This window comes from Chlorocebus sabaeus, chromosome 8, assembly GCF_047675955.1.
Source record: "Chlorocebus sabaeus isolate Y175 chromosome 8, mChlSab1.0.hap1, whole genome shotgun sequence".
NCBI lineage: Eukaryota > Metazoa > Chordata > Mammalia > Primates > Cercopithecidae > Chlorocebus > Chlorocebus sabaeus.
Window position 1 is genome coordinate 136,529,871 of NC_132911.1, and position 15,706 is coordinate 136,545,576.

The following is a 15,706-nucleotide window of genomic DNA, read 5'->3' on the forward strand; positions in this document are numbered from 1 at the left end:
GTACCCAGCAAAGTTTATTGAATTTTGTCGGGTTTAAAAAGGATGAATGAACACAAAAGTTTTGGGACATCTTGAAATAACCTAGTTATCATTGCAGAAAATTATGGCAAATGCATTGTGACTTTTGGATTGAAAACTAAACATAAGATTTTATTTGTTAACCTAGATTAGCAAATTTAATTTATTTTTAAAGTTACTTTTTGTTTTCCTTTGTTCTGTAACATATCATATCCTAGATTTCCTCTTAATTTTAAAATTTATGAGTTTCAAACGTGATGAAAGTTAAGCTACTTTGTTTACTCCAATTATTTAATTTTAATAATGTGATGTTTCATACTTAGTCATAGTTGAGATGTAGTACCCTTTTGTTTTGAGAAATTTTAATAAAACAGAAGAGCCTTTTATCTTTGCTTAGTAATTTTATGCATGGAAGATATTTATTTTGTACAATTATTTTCCATACTCTTTGGTCTAACAAAACCAACTTTAGGCATGTTGCTTGTATATGAGAGATTAAAATTAAAATTTTTTTTTTTTTAAGAAAAAATAAATAGATAAAATAATTTGATTTTTATATTGTTTTATCTGTTTTTAATTGTTAAGCATCCCCTATATTGAAGCACTGCCATAAATGTAATAAGAACTGAAAATCATCAGTTGCAAGATGCAGAATCTGTAATGATTGAATGCATAGTCTTCATGGACAGGAATACCTCAGTTCAAGGATCCACCATTCATTACCTGTTTTAACATGAGCAAGTTACTGAGTCTTTCAGAGCCTCCATGACCTCCCTTTAAAAACTGGTAACAGTATTAATACTTCATTTAAAGGGTTCTTTGAGGATTTAAGCAAAATAATGCATGTTATATGCCACATGGTAGGCACTTAAACATTAATTTTAATCATAACAGTAACATGAACATTCATTATTTTAAGAAGGTGTAGTCAAATGCAGGAGGAATCAATGTAAATTCATCAGACTTTAATCAGTAGGGATATAAACAAATATAACTATCTGTAGTAAAGTTTTTTTAAAGTGCTAAATGTTAAGAAATATAACTGGGTGATTGCAACCTGCTAGATTTTGAGTTTCACTAGCACAATTAAGTAACAATAGTTGTAACTTGAAAAAACTGTATGAGGTGCATAAACTTTGAGTCCAATACTCATGACAGAAAGATCATGTTTTAGTGGAGTAGGAAAGAAATTCTCTGTGGTCTAATGGATGCTTGTGGTGGGAGAAGGTAGTGAGTACAAAGGATATGGTACAGGTGTTTTGATTTGGTTAGAACTGACAATGTGAGTGAATATAGGCATGGCAGGATTCAGGTGCTGGGTGGGGGTTGGGAGGAGAGTGGAACCGGAACTTAAATACAGTGACCTGAAGTGAAACATTAATTTGCAAAGTACTGTCACAAGGTTCTAAAAGAGAAGACATAGCTAATTCTGTTCTTCTCTTTGTTGTAAAAGTTGTGGACAAGTAGGAAGCAGGGTGAACTGTCAGCTCATGCCATATGTGTATTATGGGGATCAGTAGGTATGAAAAGACCTGAGAAATAGTATGATGAGGTTCTTACACTTCAGTGTTGGAGAAGATATGATTTTGACCTATAAGCTGTCATCTGAATGATTTGAAATTTTAGACTATTTTGTATTAACATTGCATTGTGGAATATTGAGTTTGAATTAATCAAGAGAGTTTTGTTTTCAGTTTATTGTTTTTAAAGTATGAAGCAAATGAACATGCAGTATTTGAAAGTGCTGAATTTAAAATACTGTAATTGTAGTAGGTGATATCATTGCTGCAGTTATAATCAATGGGTGAATGAGAAAACATTTTTGAAAATTATAAAGCTTAATGTAAATTTAAAGTGCTTCCAGGAAACTAAAAATTTTAAAGGGTAACTAGGATACAATAATATTTTGTTTGCTTTGGGTTGCATTCTGTGTTAATTTTTGTTATTTGGCAAATAATCCTCTTACTAATAATTAGATGTAAGACAGCTCTTACCCTTCTATTTTCTAGTTCTTCTAATCTTTTAGTCATTTTTTATGACTACCATAGTTATAGATGAAGTTTTTATTCACAAAACTATTTTGAATTATTAATTCTAGATCCCTAGGATTCTACTAATATTTTAGTTATGTTTAAGTCATATTTTAGGCGTATTTCATACATGCTATCCTTTAAAACATAAAGAAGTGGCCGGGCGCGGTGGCTCACGCCTGTAATCCCAGCACTTTGGGAGGCCGAGGCGGGCGGATCACAAGGTCAGGAGATCGAGATCATGGTGAAACCCCGTCTCTACTAAAAAAATAGAAAAAATTAGCCGGGCGCAGTGGCGGGCGCCTGTAGTCCCAGCTACTGGGGAGGCTGAGGTAGGAGAATGGCGTGAACCCAGGAGGCGGAGCTTGCAGTGAGCCGAGATTGCGCCACTGCACTCCAGCCTGGTCGACAGAGCGAGACTCCGTCTCAAAAAAAAAAAAAAAACAAACAAAAAAAAAAACATAAAGAAGTACTTTGTCCAAGAGAGCATCCTTGTTGAGATACTCTTTCTGTATGCTGGCATGTCTTTATTATACTGCTATCATTATGTTGAATTATGTTAACGTACTTGATTCTTTTTCTTTGTTGAATAAATGGAATGAATGAGGAACTGTCAATTTCTAAATTTACATGAATTAGACATCCTATTGGCTTATCCATATAAACAAGAAAATGACTACTTAAAATGCATAATTGGAATAACTTATTGAGGCAGTTTATAAAAAGATGTTGCCATTTTGATTGATATGGTGCTTATTCAAATGATTAGTTAAATCCTAAATCTTTTTGTGAATTCTCATGGTCTGTAGGGCATTTGACAACATATTCTGGCCCTGCTCGGTGGATTGCAACCTGTCGTTGAGGTAGTTATCAACTCTATTTTGACTTAAGTTCAGGAGATTCTAGGTTGTATCAGTTAATTTCCCTTGTCATTTTTCTCATGGTTGACTTTTTTTTTTATCAATACAGATAAAAATCTGGATATACATTTCAAATTAGAAGATAAATCAGAATGAATTCCTTAAATGCAAATGATGTTTAGTTGTATTAATGTTCCTACGTTGAATGCAAAGAATTTTTTTAAATTAATCTGTCAGATTATATTTCTGGCATAGCTGCATGCCCACCATTGCTTCCTTCTTCTATCCTAGGATAATGAAGCTCTGACAATTTGAGTTAATAAATGATCTTGCCTTTCAAAAGTTTCTGGTTTTGTGAATGTGAACCACTTTGAAAATTAATTAACTTGGGAATTCTCACCTCAAAAGAATACCCATACACATCTACACCAAGCACATAACATTTTGCAGGCAGCCTCAGGGAATTCAGTCTCCTGATCCAGTGGGTGAGTCCAGACCTGCCCCTGTAAAACAGTTAACAATGTGAGCCAGAATAAGAATTCACTGGTAATAATTACCATTTTAGGTTTCTGTAAAATATGTGAAAATAAATTTTAAGCAAAACATATTTATGTTTTGATAACACTTAAGAGTTGATACAACAGGGAACTGATACTGTATGTTTACAGTATAGCTAACCTGTTTGGTCAGTTTCTGTTCTTACGAGATTATGGTGTCAGTCCAGAATCTGCCACTCTCTGAAGAGTCTTGTACAAGTGGGAGTCATAGTGTTAAAATGACAACATATCAGATATTGCAATAAAATGCTATAGGAGTTTAGAGAAGGTGAAAAACATTTTATTCTTGGTGATGGCTTTGCTCTACTCTAGTTATGGCTACACTTTGACTTGGCCATTAGAGGACAGTAATTTAAAAGGGTCCCACACTAATTCAGAAAGGGTCTCAAGAAATCAGTTGAGATTAGTAGAATTGAGTATGTGAAAATTCTGTTAAATTCCGCAAGCATCATTTTAGAGTCTTCTCTATTTTGGAATGCTCTTCATTTCCGTTAAGCCAAATAAACAATAAAGAGTCCATTTTAGAGTGAATTATTTTTCTTGTTAAGTTTTCTGAGGGTAAACTCTTTCCTGGGATTCAAGTATACAAGACGTGAGAGAGCAAGGTAGACTCAGCAGTGGAGGTGATTATTTTCTGCACAAGTAGGTAACATTTAAACAATGCATGAATTTTTAAGTGGAATTAGGCAAGGTACATAGCAGAAATTGTATGGTATATTGCAGTAATATACAAAGGTTAAGAGAGCTCTATGTAGAATTTTGGCACTGAGAAATCCTACTTTTAGTGAAGTTGCCTTCTCTCTCTTTTTCGGTTGAACCCTTGAGAGATGCCAGCTATGGTGGTTTTCTTTTCTGTTTATCTCTAATCATTGTTACCGATGTCTTATCTCTGACTCTTTAAACTCTGAAACTTCAGTCTTCCACTTCTTGAATCTTTTTCCAAATTACTCATAAATGTCTGGGATCGGGCCTAATCACTATTCTTTAATTTAACAGCTTTCTATGATTCAACCTTTAAAAAAATGACAAAACAAAAACATTAACACTACATCTTCCAAATTCAATCAGAAAAATCTTATGTTTAATTCACAGTCAATTAGAATAAAACATAAATAGTACATCAAAATAATATTGTTGTAGTTCAGTATACAGAGGCATTTATGAATACATTTGTGTTCAACAGGGTTTTTCCTTCACTGTATGTATCAAAACATTATTACCATGAGCCATCTGCTAGAAATAACTTCACTGTGCAAAGCTATATGTTAAATTACTATTTAATGCATTTCACATGTATTGCAAAGATCTTGATGTTATGATTTTTTTCCTCTGAGATGTAACTGGCAACCAAATTAAGTACAAACTTTAAGGCATTCCCTGTTATCTGTAGAGTAAACGGTTGTTTCATTAGTTTGCTATTTTGTAGCCCTTCAAGTTTCAACCCCGCTAAGAAGTCCCATCTGATGTCTTACTATTCTCCTTTACCTGCTTTACTACTTACCATGTAGTCTAGCCAAAAGGACTATTACTCTTTCCTTTAAGTGCTCCTCCAATCTCTGAACGTGAGGTCTTTGAGGACAAATAACCATATCCTACTTCTCTTGAAATCCATGGCTGCTTGCCCAGCTCAGAGTTGTGTGATGGTTTTAAGTTAGTGAACACTGAGTAAATGAATTATGCTCTGTGTATACACTTTGTTTGTGCTCATTAGGTCTATATTCTAGATGTCTCCTAGCAAGTCTAACATAAACAACATCTCCCAAGAACCTTCAGTAAATTACAGATTTTCTATGGGCTATTAAAGCATCTTGTATACAGTTTTTGTATACACTTACCAGTTTTACTATGTGTGATATAATCACTTAGATGGGCCTTATCGCATTTCTCCTTTTGGCATAGAGTACAGACTTTTGTTCCACTTAGTCTTGGTTTTTAATACTGGCTACACCATGTGTATTCTTGGACAGGTCTTCATCTGTTAAATGTACACTATGTTTTCTATACCTTTGATGATTACCAAGATCAAATGAGAAAACATATAGAAAGAACAGTTGGTACTCAATAAGTAAAAAACACAGAGCCTGACATACATGTGATAGTAAATATTCTGATTCTTCTCTCTTTCTTTCTCCTAATCTGACCCTAAGCTAAACTCTTCAGTGATAGGAGTTATTTCCTTTTTTTTTTTTTTTTTTTTTTTTTTTGAGACGGAGTTTCACTATCGTTGCCCAGTGCAATGGCACGATCTTGGCTCACTGCAACCTCTGCCTCCTGAGTTCAAGCGATTCTCCTGCCTCAGCCTCCTGAGTAGCTGGGATTACAGGCTTGCGCCACCATGCCTGGATAATTTTGTATTTTTAATAGAGACTAGGTTTCTCCATGCTGGTCATGCTGGTCTCGAACTCCTGACCTCAGGTGATCCATCTGCCTCAGCCTCCCAAAGTGCTGGATTACAGGCGTGAGCCACCATGCCTGGCTGAGTTGTTTCCTTTTTATGTACCAACAGTGCCTAGCAAGTGCCTTAGTCTTATTGGATGTTCAAATAAATGTTTAATGAATGAACAGAAATTTGGACATTTTTGATAATGGTAATATTTCTAACACCTTTTAAGATTCAAAATTTGATTAGTGAACATGATAAAAATTAAAATAGAGAAGAATCTTGGGTATCTGTGTTACTTATTTAATTCTTGGCCTTCATCCCAAGTGTACGTATCGGTTTCTAGATATTTATGTAGAGAGTACAGCATGCTATGACTTATCCTAAAGAGGATCCCCAGAACATAATTTTCATTTTGGTTGTCGCATCAGGCATCTCAGCCAGAATAATTTAAAATATTTTAGAAAAACCATAAGTCACTTTAAAATGCAATCCAGATTTAAATTATTTGAACTCACTTAGATGCTGATTCTTTACTGAATTAAGTCATGTTGTGAAAATAAAGATGTGTTTAACTCTGTTACTGTGGGCTATTCTCACTTTGAGAAGTGTTTCAAATACATAGAGTTGTATACATTTAGAATATGAAGGAACCTAAAGAATAAACTTCTTATTTTTTTATTCAAAATGTAAATGATAAATTAAGCACATGAAATTAGAGGTGTTTATGTTTTGAGAGAAACTTAATAATTTTTATAATTGATAGAATATCTTTTTATAGTACTTTAGTGGCTAGTGAATGTTGAAAAATAAAGAACAACCTTGTTCTAGGTTTTTCTTAATGCTATTGACAATTTTTATGTTTTAAAAACCAGGGCAACAAAAACAAAACCAGAGCAACACTGCAAAAGACACAGCATTGATTCTAAGTGGGTGGGGTAGGCACGTCCACCTCAGGAAGTATGTTAATCTCCTAAGTTTTCTTGTTTTTATGCCTTTCTTTTTACTCCCCGCAAAAGACTAAGATCTAACAAAGCTATAATTTGGTCAACTGCCTTCTTTGTTCTGAAGAAATGAGCAAATTGCCTTTCTTTAAAGCTGCTTCTTACTCCTGCAAACATTCCCTGAATAGCAGTTTTGTGTCCTGTCATGGTGCTAGGTGCTGGGGACTACAAAAGTAAACATGACTGTTTATCTCCAGAAGCTCACCGGCCAGAGTAGCGTTTTTAACCTCATCTTTCTTAGCTATTTGCTATCTCAAGAAATGTTAATACATTTTCATGATAAAAGGGGTTACATATTTTCTTGAATCTAGTAACACTGAATGCCTTATCTCCATCTCGCTGACTGCACCAAGAAGTCTTTCAATAAAGAATACAACCTAACTTTTTTTAATCCAGTAATTCCCTAGCTTATTTGACAACACCCTTTTTTTTTGGTGCCACACACATATCAGTGTTCCAAGAGATATAAATGTTCTGCAGCACCCAGTTTGAGTGAGAACCTGTGCAGAGATGATGTACTGCTATAATGAGATGAGTGCTGTCAGAGCAGCAGGAGCCCCAGGAGTTAGAGAAGTCTTCACACGAGCAGTTCTGTGTTTGACCAAGTCTGCAGTGATTTGTATACAAAGGAAGGAAAGGGTGGTTTAGGGCTCTGCAGAAAGAATAGAATGGAGAATAGCACAAATGTGTGAATGCTTGACACAGAGAGAATGTGTGAATACTTGACACAGAGCCATGTATGTTTGAGGAAAATCTAAGAACTCAATATCATTAGATCAAAGTGGGGTTGAATGTCAAAGATGAAAGAAGCTCTACCAGAGAATGATCCTTGAAATGTCTAAAAAACTCTGAATAGCAAGATTGAGCTATAAATTAGGTAGTAATCAGTTCCTACATTTCAAAGTTATATAAAGTCCATTGTACTTTATATTTAAAGCTAGTTTTCCACAGGGAAAACAAAGATTCTGAATTTAGCAAAAACTAGCAAGAATATGGGATAAACTGTATGGTTGAATCATCCACTGTGTGCTGCTATTGAGTTCTGAATGTTATTTAATCATGCTTTAAAAAAAATTGAGTCATCTGTTAACATTTTAATACAGTACATTAAGAATGACGAAGCAACTTTCCTTGTAAAAAGTTTTAACGAATTCCTATTTTGGAATTACAGAATTATCACACATCAAGACAGAACAATGAAATATTTTATGTTTTTTAAATTTAAGGTTTTACTGAACCTTACCATCATTGTTGCTCTTTATAAAATATTGATAAATACAGAAAAATAAGAAAGTGAGCTTATGCCATATAAAGACAGTGTACATGCTGATGTATTTTTTGCTAGACAAAATTTACATATTTATATTTATGCTAAGTAGAGTGCTTATTTTTTACATTTTCCCCACATTGTAAATTCTTTGTAAACACCACATTCAGTGACTACATAATATTTCATTCAGTGTATATATCATTGTTTGCGTAGCTCTAGACAGTCTTCAGTTTTTCCAATCATATATTTAGATGGTTTCCACTTTATTTGTTATTACAAATAATGTTTTCTGTATATAATTCCAGAATTGGAATTGTTGGGTCAGAAAGTAGGAATATGTTTAAGGTTCTTGATGTATGTTACCACATTACTTCACAAAACAGTGCAGTCATTTATATTTCTACTGGGAGTGTATCAAGGAATTTATTCAGATCTTGAGGACAATCATTTATAAAGACAAGCAGACTTTTTTGGTTAGTTTTAAAATATGGATGTATTTATTTTGTTCATGGTTTTAATGGTAAGCAACATTCAGCTAAGTCTTCTATGTATAATACTTTGTACAAATATAAGGATTTTCTCTTGATATGAAGCATTTTGATTTTTGAGGTATCCATCACGAATTGAAAAAATTGACTATGAGGAGGGCAAGATGTTGGTCCATTTTGAGCGCTGGAGTCATCGTTACGATGAGTGGATTTACTGGGATAGCAATAGATTGCGACCCCTTGAGAGACCGGCACTAAGAAAAGAAGGGCTAAAAGATGAGGAAGATTTCTTTGTAAGTAGCAGATTTTTTCTGTTTGCTGGTTTTGCCAGCTATGTAATGACATATTTTAAAAGGATTCTGTTAAATTATACAAAAGCCTGTTTTTGTTAAGGAAATGCTTATTTAATATACATGGAATTGATCTTAAAAGTTGTTTAAAATAGGATTTTAAAGCTGGAGAAGAAGTTCTGGCTCGTTGGACAGACTGTCGCTATTACCCTGCCAAGATTGAAGCAATTAACAAAGAAGGTATGTGTTTGAAATGATCTGAGACTTAAAATTAGATTAATAGTAAAATTTCACTATATTTTAAATTTTAATTAGTGTGTGTTATATAATCATGTATAACTTTTATATTTTCTGTAAGTATTCTTTTTTGGGAGCATTTAATTTGTTATATGTGTCTAGAATAAAATGCTACATGGTGTGCTACCTAAGTAGTGTTTAAATTAGTAGACAAAAATAGTTGGTTAAAATTTTTCAACTTTCAATTCACAGGCTTATATCATATGCATCTTATTTCTACTTCTCAGTTTCTAGTTTGTGACCAAGTTCTATTTATGAGCATCTACCCAAGAGTGTGAGGAAAGGTTAAAGATTTAGGGGAATTCAAATCAGTTCAATTCACAAGTGAAATACATAGCATATTTTCTGAGGGAAGAGTATGGAATTTTTACCAATTTGAGGATTTCCTTTATTGTGTCTCTCCCTGCTGTCCTATCGTTAATTTCTACAGATAATTAAGTTAATTTTCTAGTAGTTTTTTTGTGGATATTTGTTAGAATATTAGATACTGAGCCAAAGTTACTTAAGTAATCAAAAATGTTGAAAGTAACCCAGAAATTAGGCTTATTAGTGTTGCAGAAGACTGGGAAATCATTGGACAGATCGTTAATTTAAAACAGAATTCATATGCTGACTTATTTGGAAAGTTGTAAGAATTAATAATTAAATTATTATTGAAAACATACCTGAATATTTCATTTTTTAAATTTCTCCTTTAAAAAAGTTATGGAATACTTGAACATGTTTGTTTAATTCAGTAATACATTAATTTTCTACTAAAGTTATTTCTTAAACTTGACCACTTACACTAGTCCTCCCTATCCACAGGGGTTACATTCCAAGACCCCCAGTGAGTACTTGAAACTTCGGAAACTACTGAACCCTATATATACTATGTTTTTTCCTATACTGTACATGTTTATGAATGATCAAGTTTAATTTATACATTAGGCACAGTAAGAAGTTAACAATAATAATAGAATAATCAAACAATATATTGTAATAAAGGTTATATGAATGTGGTCTCTCTCTTTCTTCCTTCCTCTCTCTCTCACTCTCTCTTGTCTCTCTCTCATGAAATACCTTATTGTGCTATACTCACTCCTTTTCAGACCGCGGTTGACTGCAACTGTGGAAAGCGAAATCGTGGATAAGGGGGATTTCTGTATTCATTGTTATTACTAAAGAAACAAACATTGAGTGACAGCTTCTTGGCAAGAAGGGCATTTAATCTAAGTAAGGGGACATTTCCTTTAAACTGAGTCTTGAAAGACAACTAAGTTAGCTAAAGAAGTGATCAAAAGGCTTTTCTGGTGGAATAAATATGTGGAAAATAACAGAAGTGGGAGAGGCATGCCATGTCATTTTAAGGAACTGCAGTTTGCTTAGAATGAAAGATTCGTTTAAAGATGATAGAATAGCTGGAGTACAGGTTGGAGGGAAAGGCAAAGATTGGTATATGAAGTGTCATGTAACCTTGCTAAAGAATTAGAATTTTATTTGGAGGTGATGGGAGCCATGGAAGAGTTTTTTAAGCTGAGGATTTAATCTAACAACAAACTTGAGAGAAAATAGGAGGTAAGAGAAGACAGAAGAGGAAAACAGAGATATATTAAGGAATGTTAGGTGTGGAAAAATAAAAATCATAGTAGTCTAGCTAGAAATCATGATATAACTTTATAAAGACCTTAATCCAATATATTGTTTTAATGAATTGAAATCATGAATATGGCTATGATTTTCTTACCACTGGTTACCCCTACAGAAAGAGTTGAGAGACTTCTCAGTTGTTAGGTGTGCAGGCTGTTTCTTCTTTTCTAGTGGGGCCTGTATTTCCCTGTGCACTTACACTTCTGTGGAGCTGTGTTACAGAGCTTACATTCCCAAGTCTTATTCACGTTGGCTCTTGAGTGTCTAGTCCAGAGCCTAGCACATAGTAGACAGTCAGTAACAATTTGTGGAAGTAAAGGAAGAAATCAAATCTCTTCTGTTGGGTAATAGGATGTACCCAAAACGAAGTAAAATTACACGGTCATTGCCCTCTACATTAATTCATAACAGTTTCTTTTAAGAGCTTTGGGACCTTCGTTCCATGCATCAAGTTCCCTGTGTGTGTGCAGATGCAAGTACACACATATCACACACACTCAGAACAAAACCACCCTCATTCTTTATTCTATCCCTTTCATCTACAGGCATTTAATGTAGAAAATTCAGCTTACCTTAGTGGAAGAATGATGATACTGATTGTGATCCCAGCGATTTCAAGAGTAGTTTCAGTGAATACATACTGAAATATTGGCAGATAGTATGTGTTTTCTGAAAGCTATTAATACTGTGATTTCTGTATGTCCCAAGTGGTGGATAGTTCTGCCCCCTCCCCACCTTGACAAAAATCAGAAGAGCAAAAGAAGCCGTCCATTCAATGTAACAGCAAACCAAAATGAACAATTGTGAACATTTAGGCATTTGTAATATAGCATATAGAAGCGAAGAAAAGGGGCCAGTCAGGGTGTACTGGAGTATTGGGGAAGTTTTCACCTTGGGAATGGTACTTGAAGAGTGGAGTGGGGTTTAGATATACATAAGGAAAGGAGAAAGGCATCACAACAGAGGAAACAGCATGAGCAAAGGCAGAGAGGTATTGATGCCCAGACGACCTGGTGTACAAGCTAAGTTTTTCTGGAATGCTGTGTTGAAGAAGGAAGACAGAAAGTTGCAGGAAAGATGGGAGTGCAAGGTGTACGCAGAGTTTGGCATTCTCAAAATATTTCTAGTGTCTTTACATACATCCTTAATATTCACCTGATCAATTGTTTGTATAACTTGAATTTAGATCTTTATATCTGTGAAATTCAACATTATGCTAATTATAGAAAGATATAAAATCAAATGGTGTTATTCAAAGTACACCCCACAAAAATCTTTGCACATATATATTATTGGCTTTGGTGCCAACCCCAAGGACATTAGTAATGATCGTCATATTTCTTGTTTATAATTCTTTTATAAAGACCAAGTATCTGTTTACTTAAAGTGAGATTATGCCTTAATTGGGGAAATGGTAGAAGAACATTTATCTAGGAAATGACAGAAAAACATTTGAATTTCCTTAAGTAGGCATTATACATAATTTATGTATCTTCTAATAGGACTGGTTTATATTGACTTGAAAGCATGGGGTCTGTAACTGAAAGTGAATATGCTTCATAATAGACAAACAATCTTGAGGCCTTCAAGTAGGATGAGTTTGTAGGAAAGACATGGATGACTAGACGAGATTGGAAATATTAATTATGGCCATGCTGCCTGCCACTTAGGTGAATGCCATCGGGTATAGCATTTAGCCTTCCTCTAGAGTTCAGTGTTCTGAGCTACTTTGTGAAGACTTTTATCTAGTTGATTTGTAAAATATTTTCTAGCTTTAAAATCTAGAACTATAATTCTTATTTTCCAGTTTGTTGTTATTGCCCAAGGAATAATCCTTTCCAGGGTAAATGATCTTTTTTGCATATCAGCTCCTTCTCTGTATTACTTCTTTTGAAAGAAACATTCAAAGAGCAAATGGTAATGCCTATGGAAATATATATTTTTGTAAGTAATGATTTTACTTTTGTCAGCTATGTTATGAGTCTAAACATTTAAATTATTGTAAAATTGTAAAATTTCTTAGTAAAAATCAGAATTACACGGAACTAACTTATCAAGACTTAATTTGTGTACTTGTTAGGGGAAACAGGAGTTCAGAGTTGTTTTTAGAGGAAGGGAGAAAGTAAACTTAAACTTGATGGAGTCCTTAACAGGAGTATTTGTAGTTTTTGCATTCCTAAGCATTTATCTATACAGGTCACTACTTGTTAGATTTCAAGTGTTGCTGTAAACTTGAATTATATTTTCTAATGATTCTGACTTGCTCCTGTTTCAGGAACATTTACAGTTCAGTTTTATGATGGAGTAATTCGTTGTTTAAAAAGAATGCACATTAAAGCCATGCCCGAGGATGCTAAGGGGCAGGTAAGAGTGTTCAGTATTCCTAGCTACCCAAAGGGACATCTTCTTGAACGGTGATTGTTCAAAATATATTTATATATATATTTTTTAAATGAACTAATTGTAGGGTTATGTGCTGATAGCCCCAAATAGCAGCAAGAAAAGGAAGCTTAGACTGTAAAATAAATTATACATTTGATTTTTGCTTCTTTGGTTTAGACCTGCTAAAGTTATAGGTCACTAGTTTCTGTTCCAGGTGAAATCCCAGCATCCACTAAGCTGGTGTTGTCCTATCGACCCAGCTGGATCGTGTAACCAGTCTATGGGAAGTGAGGTAAGTGCCTTTTTTTTTGAATTTTGTTTTGTTTTTCCTGGTATATAATGTCATTTAGAAAGTTAAAATTTTTTAATATAAAATTTTACATTGAGTTCTTATCTTCTTCTTTCCTTCTACAAATCATAGTCATTTATCTTCCTTTAAAAGGCGCTTACCTGACACTCTGTAGGCTGTTTCAGATAGGGCTCTCTGAGTCATATGATGGAAGCAGTGTATTGTATGCTTTGTCACTGCTCAAAGCAAGAATGGACGGTAAGCATTGGAAGGAGAATCTTGGGTGGAGGTAAAACCACAATTTCATTTGTTGGCTATGTTTTCTGAAATACTGGAAAGAAAGGTGCCATTAGAAATTTAAAATATTTTCTTTTATATTCTGCTGTTATTTGGGATTTTCAGCACCTGGACCTACAATTAATTTTAAGAAATTGAAAGTAGTCTGTAAAAATGTCTAATGTGGAAATATGCTACATATTTGTTCCATACCATGCGGTGTAAACTGTCATTCTGAAATGTATTGAAATTACCTGGTCAGCTTCAGTAAAGTATAAACATTTAGTGCTCTAGAAATGTATAACTACCACATTTAAAAAATTCATGAAGAAATAAGTGTGATTGTTTTAAATTGCCTGGTTTTCAAAAATTTAGTTATGAAATGATTAGCAAGCAGATTTCCTCTAATCAACATGTAAATGCAATTTAAAATAAAAATGCTTTTGATCAGGAAGTGGCTTTGTGTCTTCCCACATGTGTGTATAAATAAAGTGTTCTTTTAAGCATTCAGTGGTGTGATTTCTTGGTTACTACATAGATTGATTAAAATGTTGGGAACATTGTTTAGTATATACCTGGTTAAACAAAAGTCTCAATTTTTTTTTTTTTTTTGCTTTAAAACAATTATTTTGTTATTATGGTTGATCAGATATGTTCATGAATTGACATTAATATTATTGCCTTAAAACTTTGTTTTTTCAAAGTGAGACACTGAACCAATTTGGTTTGTGGTAAAATTACAGGTTGTAAAAATTAAATTTATTGGATGTTATGGATGTTTGTTTTTAATAAGTAGTGATTCTTTAGTCACACTATGATGCATTGTAACATTAAGATCAGTGCCAAGACACAAAACAACTGAAATAATATTCGGGTAGTAGTATATTTCTTTTAATTTTTCATTTTTTCTTTAGAATTCTTAATTACAGCAATGTTAACAATATTTGTAGAATTGTGTTTCATAAATGACTCTCATTTTATGAGTTGCTTTTTCCCAGCAAGCTTTTGACTTGCCTTCATCAAGGAAATATGCCAAATCAGGTGTTATTTGGGCAAAGCTAAGGGCGGGGGCAGGGGGGGAGGTGGCGGCTATCTTGCGTAATATAGCCGCAAGATTTTGAGGACTTTCAGAATTTCTCTATAAAGATAATTTTTAAATTAAGCTAGCGAAGAATAGTGCATCAAATTAATGCACTGTGGAAATGTTCTTCCTGAACCTGTCTAAAATGTGACATTAATAACACTTTGGCATATTCAAACCTCCAGATTAATTAATATTCTTAAGCCTAAATAAGTCTTAATTCTGTTGTCTTTGACTTTGAACCAGTTGGTTAATACTGGATAAACTTCTGCTTGCGTTAAGAGGTTAGCTTGAGCACCTTAAAGAGCTTTTAATATTATAGTGGGTGCAATGTGAGCTGTAGTCCTTCTAATACTTTCTTTGTAGACATTTTTCTCACTGGGAAAGAAGGTAGACATGTTAACAGCCCAAAATAAGATCCCCTCTTTTTCTCCCTACCTACATATTTTTCTTCTTCCACATAATTTTATGTGGCATGGTAGTGTTGATACATAAATAGCTATGAAACTGACATATATTTTAGGAGGGTGATTGATTCCTTCATCTTATGAGATACCTCCTTGTTCCTTCTGGTTTTCTACTCTAATAAGAGCAGTAGTAATTACAGGGTGAGAGATTGAGCCATTACATATTTAATTTGGAAGCTTGTAACAGAAGTACTTGCCTTTTCTCTCATTTCTTCTTCCTGAGGGTGTGCTGATACAAAAGTTACGTTGTAACTCACTAGTGTTAATGGTTGGCTCATAGGTCCTTTGCTATTAATATTTACAAAACATTTTTTGTGTGCATTCTTTCACTGGATTCTCATAGAACCTTTGACATAGGTATGGCTAATATTTCTGTTTCGCATTTGAA

General features: G+C 33.8%; 1 protein-coding gene across 11 annotated transcripts in view; it reads left to right on the plus strand.

The window, feature by feature from the left end:
* The window catches only part of PHF20L1 (PHD finger protein 20 like 1), a 73,764-nt gene that overhangs the window by 10,730 nt on the left and 47,328 nt on the right, over window positions 1-15,706 (plus strand). For 5 of the 11 annotated variants that reach the window (XM_008001573.3, XM_038000112.2, XM_008001572.3 and 2 more), the window contains exons 3-5: window positions 8,729-8,900; window positions 9,053-9,137; window positions 13,099-13,187. In XM_008001573.3, the coding sequence (XP_007999764.3) occupies window positions 8,729-8,900; window positions 9,053-9,137; window positions 13,099-13,187 (346 nt within the window). Of the gene's footprint in view, window positions 1-8,728; window positions 8,901-9,052; window positions 9,138-13,098; window positions 13,188-13,407; window positions 13,498-15,706 lie in introns of all 11 variants that reach the window. The other 6 variants (XM_008001565.3, XM_008001567.3, XM_008001568.3 and 3 more) reach the window with 2 other exon arrangements.